Below are 24,101 nucleotides of genomic sequence, written 5' to 3'. Positions count from 1 at the left end.
CAAATTAATTTTGGCAGTATATATTTATATTAACTTAATGTTTTCCATATTTCTTTTAAATTGTAAAACGGGCGACAGATGAATCAATAGATGAGAAATTCATTTTTCACATTCACGTTCCTTCTTTTTACCTTTTGTAAAGTACCCCTCTACTGTGACTATTGGCTCTATCGAATTAATTAACTATATGTGGTGTCTGTATAGCAGTAGGAGAACCCCACAACTCATCGAGGCCTAAAGGTCCACCACGTTCTAGCTTCTAGCACCAGTTTAGAAGGGGCGCTAGAAAAACAAAATTGTAATGTCCATGAACATAACCAAATACAACACTCATATTGAGCACTAACCGAGATCACAAAGCAACAAGATATTGCATATATATCCTTTGAGTTTAATAGTGGAATCAAGCATTATTGGTAATAATTGAACAAAAGAATAGAAAGATTTCTTATTCTTTGTAAGGTAGCATATGTTGGTCGTAATTAACTGCCCTACTAAGTCAGTCTAGATTAGAACAGTAGTTACAATGAAGAACAAGGATGTTCGTAGTTGATTGTTTAGGGTCAGTGCAGATTGTTGCTGAATTTTGTGCAGTCAAATGGTCCGATCTGATTGTTCTTTTTGACCTGAAAGTCCAAAGAAGATGATTCTATATTATGGAAAATCGAGATGATGGCATGTTGAGGCCAAGTCACAGAATCAATTGCTATGTATTTCATTTTCGCCGCCTTCTTTACTTGTACAAGGAAAACTCTCCCATCACTAAAGAGTGTTCCTTTACAGATGTCATCCCAAACAAGCTAAACTTGAGTAGTGCATTTTGGTTTTAAACAAATAAATTTCACAACTAGCCCAGCTAGGCAGGGGCATAAGTAAAGATAAAAGGGAATCAAGCAGAAAGCACAACTAATTATATAACTGAGAAGCCAGAACAATATCTCCGATTATGATAAAGTTTTTGTCGACATTAACTGTAGCAGAAGGAAGGTTCTCCTCTCACTTTTAAGTTTTTTAAAAAATAATGGGAAAATGATAGCCTTGGAAAATATGCAATAATGCTATTGCAAACTAAAATAATTATTTTGGGCATTAATATCAAACTTGAAAAAAGAACTGTCAAAATAAGACATTCTATCGTAGTTGTGTTGCTTGAGGAGTGGAGATTCTAAGATAGAAAAGGAGGCCATGCATACTGCCCCTGATAGAAGAGGCAAAGGGAAAGCTAGATAGATTAGGAGAGGCAGATGGAAAAACTGTGATTCTAAGATAGAGTGTTGAAACCTTTTCTGAAAAGTGTGACAAGAATATATGAGAACACTGAGCCAAGAAAGAAAGGTAATATATCATACAGACGTAATACATGGAAGAAAGCTATGAGCTGATCCATGATTAACCAAACTAGGTTGATAAAAAAATCAATGTGCATTAGACTTGCACGGTAAGCAAAGCAAATTTGACGAACAAATATGATAAACCTTTTAGTTCAGAGAGTAAAGAGGAAAGGGAAACTGTAGGAAAAAAGATTAGCACATCTTTTCTGTCTTTTTTTTAACACCATAACATAAGGTTTCAGATCGATAATAGGGGTTCATCATCTAAATTTCCTAATCAACTACACTCACCAAGAGAGATAAAGTGATGAGCAAAAGAAAGAGAGCTAACTTCCAAATTATGATCTGATATATGACAAGTTTTTTTTTCCCTTTTACATCTACAGAAGCAGCATATATTAAGTAGCACAACATGATATACACATTCAAAACTGAGAAGATAAAGTTCAAGGCATACCGGAGACCATGGGCTTGGCTCAGGAAGAAGTTTATCGGGGGGTGAATTTTGTACAGCCCCACCCTTCTTGGTGAGGATTTGCTGTAGAAATTTCCATTTTTAGTCAATTGATAATGTCCCTCATGAATGAAGAGAAATGCATATCAAAGGAGCTTCAGTACAATTTTTTAGCAAACTTAAGTTGAGCACTGGCATTGCTCAACTGTCTTGTGATAATATATTTGATGAGTTGGTAATTAAAACCAATACAAGTGTATTCTTTTCATGTTCATATTTTCATATGCCATTCCAAAGAACATAGTCAATTGACTTAAAAATCTAACTTAGATTTCAGAAAAATATATAAAAAAAGCAAGCAGGTGAAAAAAATGCTTTAAACCAATCAGATAGACATAGACCGCAAATTTAGTGAACAATAAGAATGTAAAAGCAAAAGAAGCCCCAAAGGCAAAGAGCTCCCCATTAAGAATGTGCAAAATTGCCACGGAGTGAATAAGCATGGTAAATAAAACAAACACGAATATTTTGGCATCCTATAACCCTCGATATGTAGTGTGACTGACTAAGTCTGACACAAAATTCATACCCATCTACAAGCATAATTTTGACCGCACATGTTACTGACTATTGGGGCCTGAAGTTTTGATGGCCTGCTTAACAACCAGCCAGCTTTGTAGAAATGAAACGTGTCCATTACACTTATGAAACAACAATTGTTTTTAATTGTCAATGAAGCTTAGCGAATGAATTATCTCAGTGATAAAGAAGAAAGCAGAACTTGATAATTCTGGCCCAGTATATGCAGATGATAACTTATATCGACTTAGAATGAGTTCGATAATAGTATCCTTTAGACAATAACATACTCCCTCCAAGGCTCCATGCAACAAAAGAAGTTTGGTTTTATTTTCGTTTCTTGAAAAGTCAGTATAACCTTTTTTTTGTTATTTACTTATTACAGCCCTCGCCAAAGCCAGGCGGCAGAGTTAAACATTCAATGATAAGAAGAGAACAAAACTAGAAAGGAAAAAGGAGCTGCTACGAACAAGGATAAGATAAATCATACATTATAAATAAACTGTGAATTCGTGTAGGAAACAGGAGTTGTACTAAAGGATCTAAAGTGACAAACTGAAAACGACACCAACCGATTAAGATGTAACATGGATTTTATCTCTTAAAACGAAAATTGGATCATCATTAAAAAAACTCTCATGGATATGGTAGACAAGATTGTAAAGCAATTTAGCACAATTGAAAATAAAAAATTGCATCTAAAACCATTTCTCCAGCAGAAGGAAAAGTTGGTAACATTTTGGAGACAAAATGCATCTACTTTATGTATATCAGAAATGTCTGAAAAACAAATGACGGCATAAACTTACCTCTCCTGCTGCTTCAATGGCAGCCAACCATTCATCAGAAAATGCAATAGTACTTGGCGAAAGAATACAGGGATGACTTTTTCCACTATGTCCAACCCCATATTTATTGTTGCTGTGAAAGAGACATGATGAAAACATTTAATTGTGCAAAGAAGACGAATTTAATAAAGAAAAGAATTGGCTATTAATGCTTACTTTGTTGCTAATGCAGATTTAGCCTTATCATGGCCTGAGTTAGGACGTGATTCATGAATAGAATTAATAGTTTCTTGGTGAAATTCAATGGTATTGTCATCTGAAAAAGGTTCGATGCTTGCAGGATCTGTTATTGCATCCACAAAAGATGACCGACCACCAGTTCCATCAGAAACATTGCAACATTCAGATTTTAAGGATAATTCTTTAGCAGAAATACTGGTGTTTTTCACAGCACCGAAATGCATGACATTTGACCCAGCAACAGTCGCAAATATACTGCCCAATGAATCATCTTCAAGGGACTCATCAGAAGCAGTCCTTTGATTTTGCAAAAGATTTTTTATATGCAATCCATCATTAGTGCATGATATTTTTTCCTCTCCACTTCTAAATTTTGGCAATTCCAAATGCTCCCAACGTTCAATGCAGCATTCATTTAATTTATTCGTCTCTGGTGGCTGTGCAAGCATATTCCTTGAATCTGAGATATTTCTCTGGTTATCTATGTCAAATCCACCTTCCTGTGGTGACAAACTGGAACCTTTCCGATTCATTTGACAATCATCTTTTATCAATGGCATTGCCTTTGTCACCTCATTATACATATTTTTGGAAACTTCATGATCATTGGTTTTAGGAAATGAACTGCAAAGGTCTATCTCCAAGGTCCCATTGTCCAGATAAAGAGCCTCTGACATGTTTCCATTCGCAGGATCAAGCAACAAAACTTTTTCTGATTTACCATTCCTCAAATAGTTGCCATCATCCCCTGACCCATTCGCAGAAACCTCTGATTGCATTGTTTCCCTAGAAGGAATGTCAAGTTCAAAGTAGCTAGCTTTACACACATATATACCATCCAGATTGGAAGTTTTGTGGATTAATGTCGGGGAATTGCCAACAAAATCTACCTCCGCATCTGTAAGTGATTGTTCGATCACTTCAACTTTATCCGAATTGCAATCATGCTTTTCAACCAGAGTTTGATGGCTGTCCATATTAGTTTCATTCAGATTGTTTCTATCATTTCTGTCCAGGCCAACTGATGGATGTGTCTCGACAATTTCTTCTTGTTGAGGCTTTCGAAAATATGTTCGCTTCTCAGAAAACAATCCACCACTTGTATTATATTCATCAGTTATTGGTGAGTCCAGTTCCACTCTAAGACAATCATCTTGAATCAACGAAACTTTTCCACTCTCTTTGATGTCATCACCAACCTCGGGAACAAGATTGACCTTATTCTTGGAATCTGGAATAGGTAATGCAAATATAGTGTCCTGAATATTTGCCTCTCCAGCTTGTAATTTATCATCTATTACATCTATAGAATCGGCTTTTTTATCCTGACAGTCAGACCCAAAATCTGAACTTCTGACATTGGTTGGTCTGTGTTTCAAAGCTTCAGAGGTTGCCCCTTCATCACAGCTAGACCTCTGTAATCCCGACAATCCAACAAGCTCAATAGCTCTTTCCATTGTCTCAACACATCTCTTATCAATCTCAATGGGAGGATACTCAAGCTCATCAATCAGTGCCACAAATGGCTTACAACAATCGGGCTTACAGGTATCTTTACAGCCCCCTTGCATCATTTTAGATTTCTGCCCTTTGTAATAAGTTTCATCTTCAAGATGTGTTCCAAAATCGGCATCAGAATTTGTGGTGGAAACATCAAATGTAATTCGTTCTTGACATGCTTCATCAACAGCCTTCTTTCCATCAGATTTGTGGATCTCATTGTTATCTTCTGCAGTCGTTTCTAGATTTCTCCATCCACTTCCACGTGATAGACTTTCTACTGTACAACTGCGATTAACCACCTGAAAATTCTCATCATTTATCTCCAGTTCACAATTGTCAATTTGTGGCCGAATTTCATAATCAACCTTCAGGAAATCCACATTCTCCAGAGATATAGTTCTGTTGTTTCCTTTTTCATCAGTTTGTCCATCAACAGACTTATCACACATTTTTTCAATATTCAAAGCATCACATAAAACATCGGCAGTGGATGGCATAAAACGTCGCGATCTGGGGCATATGGATGTGCTATTGCTCTTAATGCTCTCTGTGATGTTATTAACAATTTCCGGAATTCTAATCATTTTGTCTCGCAACCTTGAATTTCCAGGTTTTTGAGACCCACGAGCATCGATGTCTGCATCTCTTGAAGACAAGCTGTTCGACGCAGAAGATTTAGGCTGCACCAGAATCAGATCCTCGAAATATTAGAAATGTGGAATCCTTCTGTATTCAACTTATAAAAGTCTACTTAATGAATCAAAATTGAGTTACCTGACAAAAGAAAGATAATGATGGTGATGGCATTCGCAAACCTGACGGTTTCATATTTTGATTCTGGGAAAGATGTGTAATCCTTCCACTACTTTGAGCAATTTGAGAGGAGGAGGCAGAAAAAGTTGCAAATTGATCCCAACTCTCAGATGAATGCAGCATTCCGGATGGATTAACATTAGCTGCAATGTTTTTTGAACCAGAATTACAAGCTTTGTCACCCAGTTGTAGACTTGTATTGGCTGACGAATATCTATTGACTGATGAGGTACCCTGTGAAATCTCAAGTTAACGGTGTAAACAATTAATGTAGGATATGATACATACTCATCACCGTCACAAGTGGTGAAAGGTCCAACGAAGTAAACTGGCTCAATGAGTTGGATATAACTAGTCAGAATCACAGAGCTGTAAGAAGCAGTTAGGTTCTTACAGAATTTAGTTCTGGATGGCAAGTTGGTTGCGAAGAACTATGTTTTGTTGCAGTTTGGTTCTTGTGACTTTTCAAGGATATCTTTGATCCTGCATTCATTAAATGTTTAAAATTGCAGAGATTATTGCAAATATGATGCTATCTGGAAAAAATATCCCAACAGCATGATATTACTAAGGGACCAATAATTCAAAACAATAAATATTACCAGAAAGAGCAATCAATATTCACTTGATCCTAACTATTTTAAGGTGAGAGAGAACAAATTCAGCTGGGAACAATTAAACTATCACTTAACAGTTACCTGGTTGAGTAATCTGGTTGTGCTTCAGATGGTTCACCCTGAGCGTGGAACTCTTAGTTGCACGAATTGAACTAAAGCATGTCACTGAACCAGGAACTTTTGGCAGCTTTAATCCCTTGGCTGCAGCTTTGCCAGCATTCACAGTTGCTGGCCTTTTTAGTGTATTATATAGTTAAGGATCGTATATTTTCAAACTACCGATTAAAAATGATAACAAACCAAGACTGATCTAAAACATACTCAGATCAGATCCACACTTCAACGTATAAAAGTACTTAAAATTTTATGTATCTAAAGAAAGATAAGGATATGATGAAGGTACAGGATGAGGAGATTCACCATATCTGGACACAGATTTGCGGCCAAAACGAGTTGAAACTTTGTGTGAAGCCTGTAAGTTCAGATGCGTTAGAATATAATTAGGGCAAATATAGTCTACACTCTTCAATAGAAAGGGACTTTGATCAAAGAAATATAGGTTCAGAGAAAAAAAACCATAGAAGTTGATATTACAAGTTTAGAGGAAGATGAATGGGCCTTTGCTGAAAAGCAATCTCTTATTCTCTCTTCACTCAAACCTTCATTTTTAAGTACTTTTAACTGATAATTTTCATGTTGTTGCAGATCTAGAGGTTCGGTAGTGGGCTGGGAACCACCTGGAGCGCCTTCATCAATGACCGGCAATTCTCTACGAGATGCACCAGTAATCATTGAGAGTTCTAGAGGATCCAAAACACCTGAGGAGATCAGTAAACTTTAAACTCCAGCTTCCAGTGAATATTACAAGTTCATAACAGTCAATTCAACAACAAACAGAGAAACATGGTCACCTTCTTCAGTGAAGAAAGCTCTATCCCATGCCAGGCTCTTCCGTAAATTATAACCCCCTCCCCTTTTTTTTCTTTTCATCTGCAATGGCTCCATATTAAGCTTCGAGGTTTCAGATTTGTTTATATTGATGTTCTCTTTGCAGCAGCTACCTTCATTAGATGCAGGACTTGGGCTTGCTAAACCGGCAACAATTTCTGATGATTCTAGCAGTAAAGAGAGTAGGGAATAGTTTCACCATCGTATTTTCTTCCAGTTTTTATTTTTCCATTTGGTGTTTTTACAGCAGTATTAATTTAAGATGGAATCAATAAAATCAACCATTGATAAATACTAAAGGCGTCAATATTTAACCACTGCCTGGTTCAGGCCCATCTCCGATTAGGACTGAAAACAAAAGAGTTTTTTGTGTTACTAAATGATTAGTTATTAGTTCAAATGCTATTACCATAAGCTAACTTTTATCTGGAATAGATGACTGTATAGTCCTTGACGTAGATAAAAACATAGTATGGGCAAAAATTTAAAATATTCGAACACAGAAATACATTCACATAACATTTCCTACCACGTATTAGAGAAATTCAATGTCTTGACTCTTTCATATGTTCCGAATTTTCTCCCAAACTCTCTACCGTGGTTCTCACAATCAGGTGAGTCCAACTCAAATCAGTTCACATACATGTGCATAAACCACGAGTACAGACAAAAAATACGAAGGTAGGATATTGAAACCATAATTGATAGAAATATTTGCATCTCCTTAACTTATCGAACCCTAAAAAAATTGTTCAAATGCAAAACGCTTTGGAATCACGAAAAAACACAGTAGAGGGATAAGAAAATGAAAACTGACTGTCAGATGGCGTGCGATTCTTCAATTCGAAAGGCATTGTTTCCATCTTTCCATGCAAATTGGATCTGAAGATGAAAATGAGGGTCTAACAGGATTCGTTATTACCCGATTTTGAAAGCACAAATCGGAGTTCCATTTATAATTGGTGTTTTTTAAATGGGTGTGAGCGGGAATATAACAGGTGCTTTAATATAGAAAACGCGACTTGAAAATGGAATAGATGGTTTTTTAATGGTTAAAAAGACAATATATTTATCTGTGAGACGAGTTGATATATACAATAAAAAATAATATTTTTGACATAAAAAAATTATTTCTTCATATGTAACCCAAATAAAATATTTGTTTCACAAAATTAACATGTAAGATCGTCTCACCAGGATTTTCTATTTAATCAATAGATGACATCCACCAAATCTCTCACCGAGATGCTTGCAAATTTAATTAAAAGGCGTTATACATTTTTTTCCTCACTTTTATATTTTTACTTAATTAATTATGATTATTTTTACTACTTTTCTAGAAATTAAATACGAAAAAAGTCGCAATTATTGTGTACAAAGATTATTAATAAGATGTCGAATGTGTATAAAACTAGTCACTCAATATATATTCTTATTCTGTGATACTGAAATTTAGTTGACATACATTGGAAGGTGACAGCACCCACCAAGAAACTCCAAACTACTTTACAAATTCATTTTCCTTGATAGTCTATTTGGCAAGTCCTGGGCGTTTGTGACTCTAGCTAATGTTGCATTCCCTGGAATTCCCACCTTCATTGGAATAATCATCGCCTGGATACCCTAAATCCAACGGTTCCATAGGGTCATCTTCATCACTTTCGTTATCCCCTCGGTTATGGCTTCTTTCAATATACACCTGCGCTTGCCTCCTATGCGCACGCAAAACACGCATGAGCACATCTGGAGTGAGTGTCACCCGTGAATTGTTCTCACGGCCTCGCCTGTTCGCCTCCATTATCTATCCGTACATACAAAATAAATAATCAGGATTTGATTTAGGGGTAGATCCATTTTAAAAGCATTGACCACGAGAGTGTCATATTTCGATCGCTGCATTTACACATCACAATTCAGCAAATTGCCCAACAAAAATAGCAGAAAATAGGATGGGTGGGGTGGGGTGGGGTGGGGTGGCTTTGGAGGTGAAAGTCTTGGTGTTATGTATTACCTCTTGAACATTATCAGGCAGAGGGCTAATAGCATTTGAAGAAGGAGCCCAAATCTTTATGTTCTTTTCTATTCCACAAGTAGCAAGAACCGGGGTTTGAGGATGAGGTTCGAGTTGATTTAGAATATGTCGATCACCAGACATCAAACGAACAAGTTGGCCACCCTTCTTCTTCCAGATAAACAAATGACCGCAATCTGATCCACTCACGACATAATCATCATCGGGACCGAAGAAATTCACACCCTTGACTGTTTGTGAGTTTCTATGACCAGAATAAACCTGTGCATCAGCTAATCCTTGAATGCGATCAGATGCTGAAGGCATAGGGTTCTGACCAAAACCCATGTTTTTTTGAAACAAATATATGAGCTCGTCATTGTACGAGACAAGTAGTTCACTTGTGTTTGAGTAAGCTAAAGCTGTAATATGAACATCATCCTTCTGAATTAGGTGGTGGCCACAAAAGGAGTTGACGGGACTTCCAGCTTCAGTCCTGGTGTTGACTTGGAATTTTCTGATGTCGTAAACACGTGCATAAGCATCGGCACCTCCTACAGCTAAGTAATTAGGATTTCTTGGGTCGATAACAATGGCATTCAGCCCAATAGGACCATACGAATTCAGAATGTTTTCTGCAAAACTGGAGCAGTAGAAAAGCTTGGTAGAGGAATTGCTTCTTAGATCATACTGAAAAAAGAAATAAAGAGCACTGAATGATACAAAACTGAAAGCAAAGGCAATTTTCACTTTTGGTCATGTAATTATGGGGGTGAGATTTAGTCATTTTCACATCAAGTTGATGATATTTTCAGAAAGATCTACCAACTCATAGATTTTTTACAAGAATAATTCAACATTACATCTGGGTAACAACATCACGGTTAAAATTGATGATAAAAATATTTCATGTTAAAATTTATGGTAAAACAATAATAAATTGGGGATTGTGATGTAATTTTCTGAAAGAAGATTTAAACTGCATTCCTACCATTATGTGATGATCAATTTTTTAGTTATTATTGACCAAACATTGTAAATTGGGAAATTTTGCCCACATTTTAAAACATACATAAACCACAGAAGAATAAATGCATGGCTAGAGTTAATGATCGGATACTAAAAATCTCCGGGCTCAACTGTTATGAAATTGAGAATAAATTCTTCCAAAAGAATTTTTTTTGAACAAGATTAAAAATTAGAAAGCTTACATGTCGGACAAAGGCATCCTCTCCACAGCTATAAAATATATAAGGGCTTCCTGGTTCAATTGCAAGCTTGTGAACACGACCCTGGTGTTTTGATAATCTTCGTGTTTCCACTGAACCATTCTCCAACAACTGGCTGAGCATTACCTGCATCAAAAAGCCAAATATGCGTTGTATATAGTAAGGAATACTGATCATTATACCGAAGACAGTGGAAGTGTAATTTATTATTACCGGGATCATTAAAAGGCGATTTGCACAGGTGTAGTGGGCTCAATATTTGACATTAATCTACTATTTATGAAGTGGCTGAGGTTTTCGGGAAATTCCGACATTTATTCATAAGTTTATATGATTAAAATTCAAATCCAGACACTTTAAATAACAACATTACCTGGCAATCAGCAGATGAAGTTACAATTTGGCGATCATCACTGAATGGCATGATTCTGGCCTGGAATATGTTGTCCATATGTCCAGATGGAAATGAAAATTTCAATTTTCTCTTCGCCCAGTCCCAGAGCATTACCTGTCTATCATCAGACCCGGACACAAGTAGCTCACCAGTAGAGTTGAAATCGATTGTATTTACACATCCACGATGGCCAGTTAGTTTGCCATACAAATCAATCTTCTCGATGAGAGTCTGTGTGAAGAAAGGAAAAAGACTCTCTTTGCATTATTCACTCTCTGAAGCATAAAAGATATCAAGATTTCAAAATTCGAGATTCTACAGCGTTTGCTCAGCCAGGAAGATATTGATTAAAATAAAAAACGATGAAAAGTGTGAGCATATCAAGTAAGCATTTTACTTCTTTAGGTTTAATCCTTAGAGATATGACTATCTAAAAGTTAAGCCTGCTGGATGAAATAGAGGAAAGCTTCTGGGAGAAATAGTAAAGAGAAAACTTCAAAAGAAAATTCAACAGGACTGCTATAGAACAACATGACCTAACTGGATCTCAATATGTGGCAGCAAAAAAACATTGAAACAAACAAAATTTTTGTGCAAGACAGGTATTAGATCTCCTCAATCACGGAAATTGACAACATTAGAGCCAAAGAAACCAAAAGGCAGAGACTGCCTCAACTAGAGTGACAAGGAAATGCTTTACTGCATGAGGTTTATTTTGGCTACATGTCACCTAATGGAGTTATGGGGAAGACGAGGATTCATCTAGCAAACTCCAAATAATTACAGTATAAGAATTTTTTTCATTCCAGCGATTTATCATTTAAAAAATTAAATGAGAAAAATAGAATGCAAAAGTTCATAACCGCCGTTGAGAAATTTTCAGATAAGGTGATTGTCCAAAGGGGTAATCCACGATGTATTACCAAGTCAATCATTTATGTACACTTGTCAACAGTGACATACAATTAATTGCTCAGTGATATGATACCAAGGGCCAAAGTGATGTATCAATTTAACAAAATGTCAATGATTTATTTCGATTGATTGTATAGAGAGGGTTTGCTCCAGGTAAAATCGCTCTGTCTGAAAATTAATCAGTGGCATTATATTACTCTTAAAGAATCAGCTAGAATGATATTTGTTAACCTCAAGAGAGCTTAACTTACTAGCCACTCTAATTAACTTAAATGTTGAAATCCTTGATGTTCATGCTTTCACTGTGATTTTACAATCAATGGAAAAATTAAATGTTCGAATTCAATAACAAATCCCACTAATGCAGCAAGAATTCACTTGTGAAAAGAGATCAACTATAATTGATAAATTTCCTTCTACATGTAGAACCAAAAATCTCTGGCTTAATAAATATGTCTGTCATTAGTGCCATTCAAAATAGTTCGTAAGATTAGAATCTGCGTGTTGTTTCCAAAGCCCTCAATCTATCAATCTATGATTGGCGAAAAATATGTAAAATATGGTTGGTTAAAGAAAAACATCATATAAATTACAATGTAAAACTCTTCTAGCTCGATATTAACGTAATGATATCTACTTTGCTGATAAAGCCTAATGTCAGGAATACAGTCTCAAGAGCATCAAGAATTCAGAAAATACCCCAATCAGCCTACTCAATCAGTTTTAATAAAATACAATATCAAACTTTACAACTTGGTGCATCTATTCAAAACCAACATTGAACACTCTAAGAACATTCATTTTCATACAATAAATAAAAACCTATTAATTGACCACAACCAAAGAACAAAAGCGTCATACCCAGATAGAAAAAAAAAACGAAAAACCAATCGTGAAAAGCAGCAAACGGAGGAATTCCACACACAAACACCCGCGCGCAGAGTATTTCATCAAACAAATGTTCCCAACACCGCACAACCACTTCAGATTAGAGGGAAGCACCTGTGAGGCCGAGATGCGGCGCGGGAAAACCCTGGGAGGGAATATACTCAGCTCTCTTTTAAAGAATTCGAGCAACCCATTTTCGGAATTCTTGTATACTCCAGCCATATCACCTGAAATTCACATAACAGAGCTGGGAAAAAAAAAACAAGAACAAGAAAAAAAGAAAACCGAAGAAAGATATCATTTTGGGTTCTCTGCGTTACCTATTTGCTAAGCACAGTAGAGGGACGGCAGAATTGAGATGAATAGTGAAAAGGGCAAGGGAATTTTGTCCGGAGCGCGTGGCATTTGTCGAAGAAGCATAAAGGCATGCCACCACATAAGAAGATTTACTGCACTGTATAAGATGATCCCCCATTCTGTGTGATTAATTTAGCTTTAAAAAGCATTGGGAAACCGTTTTGAACATGGATAACCCAACACATCTGGGCCGTCTTCTTTGGGCTTTCAACACTCAAGCCCAACACTATTTTTAAAAATAATTTGAGTCTCACAAGGAATGTTTGCGACTAAAAAAAAAAGATTATTAGTTTTTGGATTTTAAAACTCAGTTTTTCTATTTTTAAAATATTAATTTTCCGTTAGTTTTTCCTTAATTTAATTAAAATTAAAAAATAAGTCATATAGTGATTGTGATTTTCCAAAAATGATTATGATAAAATATTATTAATAAAATGAGTGAGTCTCATGTGAGATCGTCTCACGGATATTAATCTGTGAGACGAGTCAACCCTATCCATATTCACAATAAAAAGTAATACTCTTAGCATAAAAAGTAATATTTTTTTATAGATGACCCAAATAATAGATATGTCTCACAAATATGACCTGTGAGACCGTCTTACACAAGTTTTTGCCTAATAAAATTACTTATTTATGAAACACTACTTATTTGTAATTTTCAGTTTTTCATTTTTGTTTTCAAACACTATAAATTTCTGAATTTTCTCCATTTCTTTATAATATATAAATTAAATCATTTCTGCAAAACATAATCTTTTACAAACACTCCATAAATTCTATTTATTTTTTATTTACACACCCTAGCTATTCGGAATAGGGTCATATTATTATACATTCTCAATAGCCTTTGGATTGTATCTAAATAGATACTAGGTTTATATATGAATATGTTACGTTGTTCCATTCAATTTAGAAACTAAGGTTCTCTTGCCAACTTTAGATTTAGATATAAAAAAAATTATTCAATTTATTATTTGCAAAGTTTTATCATTCATAAATTAAATTTATTATGATACATTTGCAGCTATTTTTTTTTTCTTTTCTGAAAGAAAGTATATTATATATTCGGGATAGTTTCAAAAACTGAAATTGGTGAAAGGTTCATTTTTTTTACTTTGCTCCGTCACCAAATTAGCTGTTAGATCACATAATCCAGCGGTGCCACTTGGAAGCAGCGAGCTCCTTTTGCTTTTGCCACGATACCCAACTGTTGCTGGATTCCTCACTCCACAAGATAAGCCGCGGACTGGATCTTGGAGGTTATTTTATCTTCTACGAATTCTTGAATCACTTTTTTGAAACGAAAATCATTAAATCAATCGTTTTTTATATTTTGATTTGAAGTTTCTGAATTATGAGTAAATCAATGTGTGATATCACTACATTATATGCTTGATGAAATGCTTCAGTGGCTGTTAAATGTTTTGTGCCGTTGAATTCTTGTATGCTGATGGAGAAATTACTGCTCTCCTTTTTTACTATTAAACTACAGTTAAATTTGGGTGTGGAATTAGATTTCTTCTTAGTGCTGAGTTTGGTGATGAGGAGAGCGATGGAATCGGAAAGTAGAGGGGAATTTTGTTCTTTTAATTTGACTTAACGAAATTCATTTATATGGCTGCGTTTGGGGCCAATTTGGTGGAAATGAATGCTGTGATGGGACACAATCGTGAACATCAACATGCTGGAAAGACCCCGAAGGACTAATGTTTCAGTCATGAATTATGCAAAGGCTAAAGAATAAGGACTCTAGCTAGTTGCCTCATGCTTAGGACTCTAACTTACTTGATCCTCTAAGGGGTTAGTTTGTTGGGACTCTAGTTTACTAATTATCCATTTGCTTATTTGTCAAATAAAAGATCCTTGTCTATATATCGCGTCATGTGTGTTTTATTTGTAGAATTTGAGTTCATATTTACTAGTAGTCTTTGAAAGGACTCTTGAAGAAAAAAAAGCATTTTGCTAAAAGATATAGAGGTTTTATTTAACTACCCTCAAATTTCGCTAAAAGATCGAAAGGCTCTCTCTTTAACTGACCTCAATTTCCCAATAAACCATCCACTAACAAATGACATTCTATTCTTTCATCTGAAATCAGAAAGATTAATTACAATCAGCTCTAAGTCTATTGATTTCATGAGCTTGGATCATAGAAGAGGAATTTTAATGGATCTTGAAATTTGTGAGTAACTTTATTTCAGCTTTGGATTCAAAACTTCCGATTATTTTGATCTTTTGCTGTCATGATTGATGTTATTGTGATAATAGTATATTAGATTGTTTGGCATATGTATTTGTCGTTGGATATCAGAAATTTCAGCCATATGTTAGAATGACAAAGTTTCAACTATGTGATGAAAATTAATGAAATTCAATCCAAAGCTTGAATAAAATTTGTATCGATAAATCAAATTCATGTCATTAGTCTATTGAGTCAAAATTATGTGGTGGACCATTTAAAACTTTGAACGAATCATGATCAATTATATTGGGGAAGGCACACTTCAAGTATACGTGCAGAAACATTGAGTTCAACTTTCATATCTCAATGGCATCAATTATTGATTTATAAATTTTATAGGAATTTCCTCTTTTACGGATTATTTCACCCTGCCCGTGCAGGCAGTGCCTGCACGGGAGGGGAACGGCCCGGATCACTCCACATGAGTGATCCGGGCCCACCACCATGTATTAAAAAAAAAAAAAAAATTTGGCTCAAATTTTTCCGAACCGTTAGATCTACCCTGCGGGCACTGTCCGCAGGGGTAGGGTCTACTTTACCCTCTTTTACCCAGTGTACAGATTGGATGTTTTAGAATCATGCTTTATATACCTTCAAACTGTGCTTAGAAACTGTCCTGCCCTCTTCTGTAGTTGAATAAACAATTGGACTCTCGCCTGCTTCATCTGCATATATTTTTCCATGTTGTGAGATTCCTATGAAGGCTAAGATCCTATTTTTTAAATTTTTTTCTATGCAATTCTTCACGGTCATGATTTTTATTTTCTAATAAATTTCCAGGTGCTCGATCATCCTCTCAAACATGGAGAACGCAAATGTTGATGAAAAAATTCTAAGCTACAATGACGTCGTGTTGAGGCGATCTGATCTTGACATTCTAAGTGGTCCTTACTTTCTCAATGACCGCATCATTGAATTCTATTTCAGCTATCTCGCATCCTGCTATCCTTTTGAAGATGTCCTTCTTGTTCCGCCCTCTATCACTTTCTGGATAAAAGAGTGTCCAGACATCGCAAGCCTCAAAGATTTTGTAGAACCCCTTTATTTTTCCAGAAAGCAGCTGATACTCTTCCCCATCAATGATAATACTGATGTAACCATTGCAGAAGGTGGGAGTCATTGGAGCTTGCTTGCATTCGAGAGAAACGAGAACATTTTTGTACATCATGATAGCAGCGGAGGCATCAATAACACACACGCCAATAGGGTTTTTAGAGCAGTAATCTATTGTATGTCATCTGATGCTAGGTATGTTGACTGCTCCTTTACACCTAGGCAAGTGAATGGTTATGATTGTGGCCTATATGTTACAGCCGTTGCAAGAGAAATCTGTCGTTGGTATGGTAGTGATGAACGACCTAAGCATGTGAAGGATTTGTGGTTCTCTGCTGTTAAGGAGCAGATTACGCCTTTTCTTGTTTCTAAGATGCGTAATGAAATCTTGGAACTTGTGCAGAGTCTAATGGTTAAGTAGATTCTATTGAAATCTTGGAACTGGGGCAGACATAAGAATTGATGCATTGCAGATTTGTTGATCAAGTATTGTTATGAACAAGATTAGCACAGCATTGCAGGTTTCAGGTCTGTTTTTCTTTCTTCATCATCGAAGGAAATACTTATTGCCGTTTTGAGGTGCGAATGTAACATACAATTTGGCCCTGCAAGCTCGAATTGTACAGTTAATGCAACATTGTATTTGTGTTAGATTTCTATCCTTAATGTCGTGTATAAAGTTGAAACGACTAAAATGATTTAGAAGGTGTTAACAAATGAATTGTGAAGATATGCAATTTACTATTTTGGTAATTTAAATTATAAAAATATAATGTCAAATAGAGTTCGAGCTGCTAGATCCTTATTTGAATTTGACTTGTGCCTGCTCATGTTGGACAAGAGCTTCGACATACACTTCGAATCCATCAACACGTTAAACCCTCTTGTGTGTATAGACAGAGCAACGTCGGCAACGCTGCCTTTTGTTCTAAAACTGGTCAAATGAGCTGGTGACGAGTGGCACCAGTTTAGTTTTACTTGGGTTCTTTGTCAAATTTAAGCAGCTGTAGCAATGCAGTAACGAGGTGCTTATGGATTGTCAGAATACGTTGCCAACATGTTATTCCACATCTGGTGAAGATAAAAAACGGCCAAGCAACTTAGTTACGACGTGCTAACGGAATGTTCAATGATTTCCTTTCTCGGCCTCTTTTGGGTAAGATCCCATGTGGTATATTGCTTACGAGTTTAAAATTTTTGAGGTGTGAGTCCTTTAGCTGACATAATATTAAATTTATTTTCGAATGGGAAGAGTTCATCAACAGTAGCCTGCTGCTTGGGGATCGATCTCCAGTAACGCCCCGTATTGCACTACTATTGTCATGGCATGACACACCCCACCAAATTCCAGTCATAAAATTGACTCCATGTCCTCGCGTAAATCATCTATTCTTATTGATAGTTGTTGTAAGAAGTCTACATGCTTTGCATTCTGAAATTCTAAAGATATTTTTTACGTTAGAATGTCACATACATCCACACAGAGACTGGCTTATTTCAATAGAAATGATGCAATATTTTAATTTCATATAATAAAGAGGCTCGTGATCACTCATCCAACCAGTCCGCTTCTATGGTGCATCAGTCATGTCAAAGGCGCTTCATTTCCAAAAATATCTAACCGAAGAGGATTATAGGACTTTTGATATTAACAGGTGTAAACAACAAGAAAAAGGGTAAATAATGCGAAAAAATGGGTTTATTTCACAATTGTGTCAAAGTTTTTTCTTTTAGAAAAAACTTGCTGATGAACTTCCAATCGATGCCAATTGTGCAACTTCCTGCTCTGCTGAAGCTCAGTAGTCGATTCTGTTGGTATGAACAACAGTTCAGAATATTTGTGCTTACAGGGTTATGTTTGCTCAATGAAAGCTAGAGTCTGCAGGGTAACTCCCAAGCACCCTCAAAAATGTTGCAAACTCCTGCAAAAGTGAACTGTTACGGCATTCAGACAAAGAAATAGTTATGTCATGCAGGACCTTACAATAGACCATACAACACCTTTAGATGACCAAGGGCATTCTGTGCTCGGTTATCAGCCATGGATGCTTCAAAATCGATGTAGAAAAGATATGGGAAATATCTGTTCAGATATACAAATATTAGGGATATTTTAGCAAAGAATTGGAAGGTTGAAAGTGCACAAGGATGTCAGGAGCTTTGATAAGACAATATTGGTGACTGAAATAACATTGGCATTTCAACTGATACATCCAAAGATAAAACTATCGAATCATTTATATCATCGATTTACTCTAACTTTCCACTTTATGGATAATTCCTGTGATGCTAAAAATGATATCAAACTAATGAAAGTATCACTCGAGAACCAGCATTTGCCAGGTCACAAGAAAAACATGAGAATCAATCTACTTCTTGAAATAAATTAAGGCAGGTGCTCACGATACAATGATATGATAGAGTTAGAACTTAGATATTCATATGAAATATAATAAAAATATATAGAGATTTTATCAACTATAATTCGGAAATTTCTGCATTTACTTGGGAAATCCTATCGTAATATCATCGGTTGTCTGCAAAGCTTGCTTCTGCAATGGACGGCTTTCAATCTACGTCAGCAGGAAAAAACACAATTTGTAATGAGGCCACGGACAAAAAATCACAGGATATATCCTTAACAAGAGTAAGCATAAAATATTATCACCTTGGTAAGGTTGATATTCCTCATTGCAAACACAGCAAGTGCTTTAAAAAGCATTCCTGGACCTTCCTCAAGAGAGAAGACTATACTCGTCTGATAAAATGATTAATATTGATTAATGAGTTACTAGGTGCAAGGGGGCTGGGGTGAAAATCAAGGGAAACTTACTCTTCCAATAAAATCGATTTGAAATTGAGTGATAATTTATTTAGTAATCGCCAACAGTTGCATACAGCATACTTGAGGAACGCTAACCTTGAAAGGTTTGTCCGTGCCTGGTATAATAGGTTCCCTAGCCAGCATAAGGAATCGAGTGACATTGTCAGAATCATCCTGAAAGTAAAAACAGGACAAATGATAATATATCAAATTTGTAATTTATGTTTATGGCTTACGAGAACATATAAAAGTGATAATGTAACACTAAATTAACTTATAGATGACCTGTATATCTTGAGCCAGTACATTCAAACCATAGATCTTAGCAGCAGTCATGCTAGCAACTGCCCCAGCATCTTTGAGTTTATGGAAAGCAACGTACTGAATATTCAAAAATATATTATGTCAATGACTAAAATACCAATGATTAAAACTGAATGAGATGTACAAGTTCTTGAATTCAGTCACACAGTCAGGAATTCAAGAGATAGGCTTCGAATACTGGATACTGTGTTTAAAGCATAGATTTTGGATTGGAAAATACTAAAGAAAATACTTTCATCAATTCAGTTGAAAAAGAAGTAAATAGGTTATGTTTACATTGAGAGTTGTTTAGGCTTTTACTTCTTTATCTTCTGTATTATCATTTAGACTGTTATTATTTACGCTTATTTTGCCAAACCAAAAATCTGATGACCTCTGGTTTTCAATGCTATTTCTCTTGCTCTATAGCAAGAAAAATCCATGAAAAACGAATAAACCTAGCATGAGAGTCGGTACAAGAAATACTGCATATCATAAATATGTTCTACACAGCTTTCCATTACCTTAGCTGCACCAGCAGTATCATCCACAGCTTCTCTCACCAGTCCTAACTTCGTTAATGTGTTCTCACACTGTGCAAGTGCCTGAACATCAAAGGTTAAATTGCTGATTGCATGCCTCAAGGACAAACAGAATTAGTTTTATCCAAAGTGAGGGACCTGTGGATTGCTAAGAACCCTCTTTAAATCTTCAACCTTGACACCATGGTTCGCCAGTAAGCAATGCCTAACTGCAAGTTTCACTTCTCCAACAATATGCAATCTATGTCGAAGAAGAAGGTCATAGTTCCTATGGATGCTACCACCCAAAGAATTTTCTATTGGCAGTACTGCTCTATCAACGAGCCACGTTTCAACAACCTGTAAAATATCGACCCAGATGTACAAAAAAGAAATAGAGATGAACCACATATCCTTCATATAAATCTATTCAAGACAACACATTTTTACTTGAGAGAAAAGGATTCCCACCAGGTCAACGGATCAACTTTATAAGCAAACCATACCACTAAATGTATGATCTATGCTGAAAATTTCAAAGGGTGCTAAAAATGATTATGGTATAACAAAAAACAAAACTGGCATATCCCCCAACACCACCCCAACCCCCTCACTCTTTATATGTGCCCATGTGACACTGCGAAAGAGTTATGTTTTAGATGACAACCTTCCATAAACACCATCACCAATGATAGCAAATTGAAAAAGATGCAAAAGGGGAACCACTGAGATAACAGCCGTTTGTTGAATGATTCAATTACTACATGAATGACTCGCACCGATCATAAAACATACACCAAAATGCAACATATTTCTCACTTGAAAAGCAGTGTCAAATTGTTCACAGGGAACTGCTTCGCAACTCGGATACGCCTTCTCTGCTGCAGACTCGCTATTCGCACCTCGAACTCCCTGTGACATTAAAAAGTCAATTCACTCAAAAAACATTAACGGTGGAAAATTATAGGGACGCATCAACAAAATCAAGATGCAACTAAAAAACATATTGGATGAGCAAGGACGATAATAAGCCCGAGGGGAGAGTAGTCATATGTGTATCGTCCCCAAGGGACAGTAGTCATATATATGTGCGGTGACACTTGTATTCATAGAAAAATTGCACAAACAAATTAATTTGTTTTCAGCTATGGCACCTCAATGGTCATCCCTTTCCCGACACATTACAAGTACAAGCATCAAGTCTTTCCGGATAAACAGAAGGAAAAACCTGATAAGCAACACGGAGACGAGACCCTTCGGTTACAACATTGGTCAATTGCGCGGACGTCAAAGGCCCTAAAAACCCAAGAATTTCACAAATTTCACAAGATAATCCACAACAAGCTATAAAACAAAATCAAAACCAAACAAATTATACGCGGAAGGAAGGGAAGGGAATCTTGGGAATTGAATTCAAAGGGGTCGTCATCAATGAGCTTTTGCAGCTCAACTGCTCCGGTTTTCTGATTATTTTTGTCACTGGTGCTGCATGCGTGATGGCAGATTCTACGACGCCGTTTAGGGAGATTAACGGTGCTAAAGGGAGCCTGACTAGGGTTTTGGTTTTTGAATTGGAGAGCACAGATAAGGGATCGGGACACGGTGGCCGCCATTAAACTGAGATCTGAAGGTGACGAAAACGTGATACATTGATATTTATTCATCCATTAATGCATTAAATACGAATCAAATTTCAAAGAAAACTCCAAGTTTTCATGCTTTACTGCGAACCACCCCACGGAAATTCTAGGTAAGTTAATCAGGAACCTGATTATACCCCCCCATCTACACTTAAACTGAGGCTAATAGTAGAACGACCAAATAGGTGAGGTTGGAAATGGCACCTTTTTTTTCTTTTTCTTTTTCTTTCTCTCTATCTTGCCATTTATTCTTTAACCCCAAATTTCTATTTATTTTTTCTTTTCCATTCACATTTTCTTTTCTTTTTTGGTTTTTTTTTTGTCCTTTTTTTTAGCCTTGTGTTTTTTGATTATTTTTGTTCGACAAAAAATTATGTTAGACGGATCTCTTATTTTGATCATCCATGAAAAAGTATAATTTTTTATGTTAAGACATAGTTTGGTATACATAATAGGATAAACATGTGATATATAATATAAAGATAAGTTAATGATAAACGAGATATATGATATTATATTTAATGTTTGGTATGATTTTAATAAGAGTGATTAAATTTATATATTAGATTGTAATGACAAAATTAACCTTATCATAATAAATTTTATAATTTCAAATTTGTTGCTTGAGTTAATATCTCTTATCCGTTCATGCGCCGACAGTGCTTGCATGATTTATTTTTTTTTACCTAATTTTATATATTATATAATATGATAATTGAGCCCTTAATTTTGTGAGTTAAGTCAAATATAAATTTTTAAAGTTAACCGAGTGATAATAAAATTTATTGAGATTTATACAAATCATTTATATAATTATCTCGAGTTCATTTATATATTTATTATATTTATATTTATCTCTGTATATAATTATTTATCACGGGCTCATGATATTATCATGGACTTTCTAAAAAGGTACCAAACGTGGGATAAAAGAGGATTATTTATCAGTCACTCTCTTATCTCATTTACCAAATTATAACTAAGAGTATTACTTTTTATTGTGAATATCGATATGGCTGATCCGTCTCATGGATAAAGATTCGTGAGACCGTCTCACAAGAGACTTACTCTTTTGTTTCATTATAAAAAAAAAAAAAACTATTCAAATTTTTATATGACCTCAAACAAGTCTCGAGATAATGGAATTTGAGCTTTGCACAATGGATGAAACATGTTGGCTTCCAACCATCAAAGAATGTTCACTCTTTATTTGTTAAGAAGGATGATAAGGTTGTCACCACTCGAGCAATCATATTGCGTTTTTCCAAGTTCCAAAATCATATCAATTTGTAATTAAATTATTTTAGTGAGCAATGGCCAGAAATAATAATTCAGAAAAGGTACCCAAATTGCAGATGTGTTGGACCAGCCCAGTCCATTATAACCCAATATTTGACGACAGAAGTCGAATTTTGTAATGTTACACATAGATCAAAGCCCAAGTAAAAGGCACTACTTAATTGCTTTCGTTTCTACAAATGTAATATGTATATATTACTATTCAATTTTTATTTTTATTTTTACCTTAAATCCGCAGCGGCTACCCTTTGTGTATGTCGGATAAACCTTTGGACTTATGCAATAGCTTACAAACCACACTAATCAAGTAAATCACACTTGACAAATCATGTGCAACAGTTTCGTAACTATTGATCAAATGTCGATATACTCTTATATGATTTTGATCCTATGTAATGTTAGAAAGTGTTCGAAATTATATATCCTTAAAAAAATAGAGGTAAACATCCTAAAATTTAAATCTATTGCTGAAAACTTGTGTATATATTTTTCTGAAAGGTAAGATTTTATGCATTCGTCGTCAATCATCCTTTCATTTCTCTCTTATTCCGTCACACATACACTACTTAATTGCTTTCGTTTCTACAGATGTAATATGCATATATTATCATTCAATTTTTCTATGTTTCATCATATCCAATAGGTGCATGTCACCTCATCGATGATCACATAAGTGTGCACGTTAAGTATGCAGTATATCAAAAATATATATATTTGATGCATAATATAATCTATATATAAGTAGAGTTTTTGCTAAAAATAGTAATTTCCCGCCAAAATGTCATTTCTAAAAAAGAAAGATTTATTACTGCAATAAATGATCACTTCAATTATTGTTCATTGATTATATCAATTCATTTAAATTACCCTCAATAAACATGTATATTACCCTCAATAATAAAAAATGTTGACACCTAATGCATCGAGATTTTCATAATTTCAAAAATTTAATGTATGATATAATTCTTCTAAAAGCATCCAATTTATAATTTTTGTCCTTTAGGATGTCTTATTTGAATTTTAAATTATAAATAATGCAATATTATATATTATATTATAAACCAATTTTATTCTATTTATCTTACTAAATTTATATACTCCAAAATTGAATTCTGAAATGACACATCTTTCCAGCATCATATCCAAGTT

At 35.3% G+C, this 24,101-nt stretch overlaps 4 protein-coding genes across 12 annotated transcripts; 1 reads left to right on the top strand and 3 right to left on the bottom strand.

The window, feature by feature from the left end:
- Positions 1-423: 423 nt before the first annotated feature.
- Positions 424-8,235, bottom strand: LOC140835189 (uncharacterized). Of its 5 annotated transcripts, XM_073200646.1 has the most exons (12): positions 8,091-8,235; positions 7,237-7,440; positions 7,063-7,143; positions 6,920-6,972; positions 6,716-6,797; positions 6,407-6,565; positions 6,103-6,191; positions 5,670-5,942; positions 3,369-5,575; positions 3,174-3,285; positions 1,789-1,869; positions 424-626 (listed from the first exon to the last, which is right to left on the bottom strand). In XM_073200646.1, the coding sequence occupies exons 1-12, from the start codon at positions 8,134-8,136 to the stop codon at positions 564-566; spliced, it is 3,450 nt and encodes a 1,149-aa protein (XP_073056747.1). In that variant the 5' UTR covers positions 8,137-8,235; the 3' UTR covers positions 424-563. The 5 variants fall into 5 exon arrangements, with proteins under 5 accessions (XP_073056747.1, XP_073056729.1, XP_073056738.1 ...); XM_073200628.1 differs by having other exon boundaries at positions 6,920-7,143; XM_073200637.1 differs by having other exon boundaries at positions 6,920-7,143; positions 7,237-7,431.
- Positions 8,236-8,638: 403 nt separating this feature from the next.
- LOC140835170 (uncharacterized) lies at positions 8,639-13,190 on the bottom strand. Of its 3 annotated transcripts, XM_073200603.1 has the most exons (6): positions 13,031-13,189; positions 12,825-12,937; positions 10,887-11,138; positions 10,496-10,639; positions 9,285-9,974; positions 8,639-9,074 (listed from the first exon to the last, which is right to left on the bottom strand). In XM_073200603.1, the coding sequence occupies exons 2-6, from the start codon at positions 12,930-12,932 to the stop codon at positions 8,835-8,837; spliced, it is 1,434 nt and encodes a 477-aa protein (XP_073056704.1). In that variant the 5' UTR covers positions 12,933-12,937; positions 13,031-13,189; the 3' UTR covers positions 8,639-8,834. The 3 variants fall into 3 exon arrangements, with proteins under 3 accessions (XP_073056704.1, XP_073056713.1, XP_073056722.1); XM_073200612.1 differs by having other exon boundaries at positions 10,887-11,182; positions 12,825-13,190; XM_073200621.1 differs by having other exon boundaries at positions 10,887-11,164; positions 12,825-13,190.
- A 954-nt stretch (positions 13,191-14,144) lies between these two features.
- LOC140835160 (NEDD8-specific protease 1) lies at positions 14,145-17,118 on the top strand. 2 transcript variants are annotated; one of them, XM_073200590.1, is made up of 3 exons: positions 14,145-14,329; positions 15,169-15,252; positions 16,093-17,118. In XM_073200590.1, exon 3 carries the CDS (start codon positions 16,115-16,117, stop codon positions 16,784-16,786), a length of 672 nt encoding a protein of 223 aa, XP_073056691.1. In that variant the 5' UTR covers positions 14,145-14,329; positions 15,169-15,252; positions 16,093-16,114; the 3' UTR covers positions 16,787-17,118. The 2 variants fall into 2 exon arrangements, with proteins under 2 accessions (XP_073056691.1, XP_073056684.1); XM_073200583.1 differs by lacking the exon at positions 15,169-15,252 and having other exon boundaries at positions 14,147-14,329.
- Positions 17,119-18,042: 924 nt separating this feature from the next.
- On the bottom strand, positions 18,043-21,884 carry LOC140835151 (arogenate dehydratase 2-like). Of its 2 annotated transcripts, XM_073200571.1 has the most exons (12): positions 21,738-21,879; positions 21,392-21,630; positions 21,242-21,309; positions 20,833-20,925; positions 20,173-20,373; positions 20,017-20,097; positions 19,475-19,570; positions 19,286-19,363; positions 19,034-19,123; positions 18,871-18,938; positions 18,367-18,448; positions 18,043-18,287 (listed from the first exon to the last, which is right to left on the bottom strand). In XM_073200571.1, exons 2-12 carry the CDS (start codon positions 21,624-21,626, stop codon positions 18,228-18,230), a joined length of 1,152 nt encoding a protein of 383 aa, XP_073056672.1. In that variant the 5' UTR covers positions 21,627-21,630; positions 21,738-21,879; the 3' UTR covers positions 18,043-18,227. The 2 variants fall into 2 exon arrangements, with proteins under 2 accessions (XP_073056672.1, XP_073056663.1); XM_073200562.1 differs by having other exon boundaries at positions 21,392-21,884.
- Positions 21,885-24,101: the final 2,217 nt, after the last annotated feature.

This window comes from Primulina eburnea, chromosome 1 (assembly GCF_022965805.1).
Source record: "Primulina eburnea isolate SZY01 chromosome 1, ASM2296580v1, whole genome shotgun sequence".
Classification (NCBI taxonomy): domain Eukaryota; kingdom Viridiplantae; phylum Streptophyta; class Magnoliopsida; order Lamiales; family Gesneriaceae; genus Primulina; species Primulina eburnea.
This window is presented reverse-complemented; position numbering and strand designations above follow the sequence as displayed.

Coding starts and splice junctions, on each gene's coding strand:
- LOC140835189 (XM_073200628.1), bottom strand. CDS start 8,136: ATGGAAACAATGCCTTTCGAATTGAAGAATCGCACGCCATCTGACA. Junction 7,441..8,090: donor GAATCGCACGCCATCTGACA/GTCAGTTTTCAT, acceptor CTTTACTGCTAG/AATCATCAGAAATTGTTGCC. Junction 627..1,788: donor AGCCAAGCCCATGGTCTCCG/GTATGCCTTGAA, acceptor TTGGACTTTCAG/GTCAAAAAGAACAATCAGAT.
- LOC140835160 (XM_073200590.1), top strand. CDS start 16,115: ATGGAGAACGCAAATGTTGATGAAAAAATTCTAAGCTACAATGACGTC.
- LOC140835170 (XM_073200603.1), bottom strand. CDS start 12,932: ATGGCTGGAGTATACAAGAATTCCGAAAATGGGTTGCTCGAATTCTTT. Junction 11,139..12,824: donor GCCGCATCTCGGCCTCACAG/GTGCTTCCCTCT, acceptor TTCTTCACACAG/ACTCTCATCGAGAAGATTGA. Junction 10,640..10,886: donor CTTCATCTGCTGATTGCCAG/GTAATGTTGTTA, acceptor TTTTTGATGCAG/GTAATGCTCAGCCAGTTGTT.
- LOC140835151 (XM_073200562.1), bottom strand. CDS start 21,677: ATGAATAAATATCAATGTATCACGTTTTCGTCACCTTCAGATCTCAGT. Junction 21,310..21,391: donor TTCCCTTCCCTTCCTTCCGC/GTATAATTTGTT, acceptor TTGGGTTTTTAG/GGCCTTTGACGTCCGCGCAA. Junction 20,098..20,172: donor GGGTTCTTAGCAATCCACAG/GTCCCTCACTTT, acceptor TTTGATGTTCAG/GCACTTGCACAGTGTGAGAA.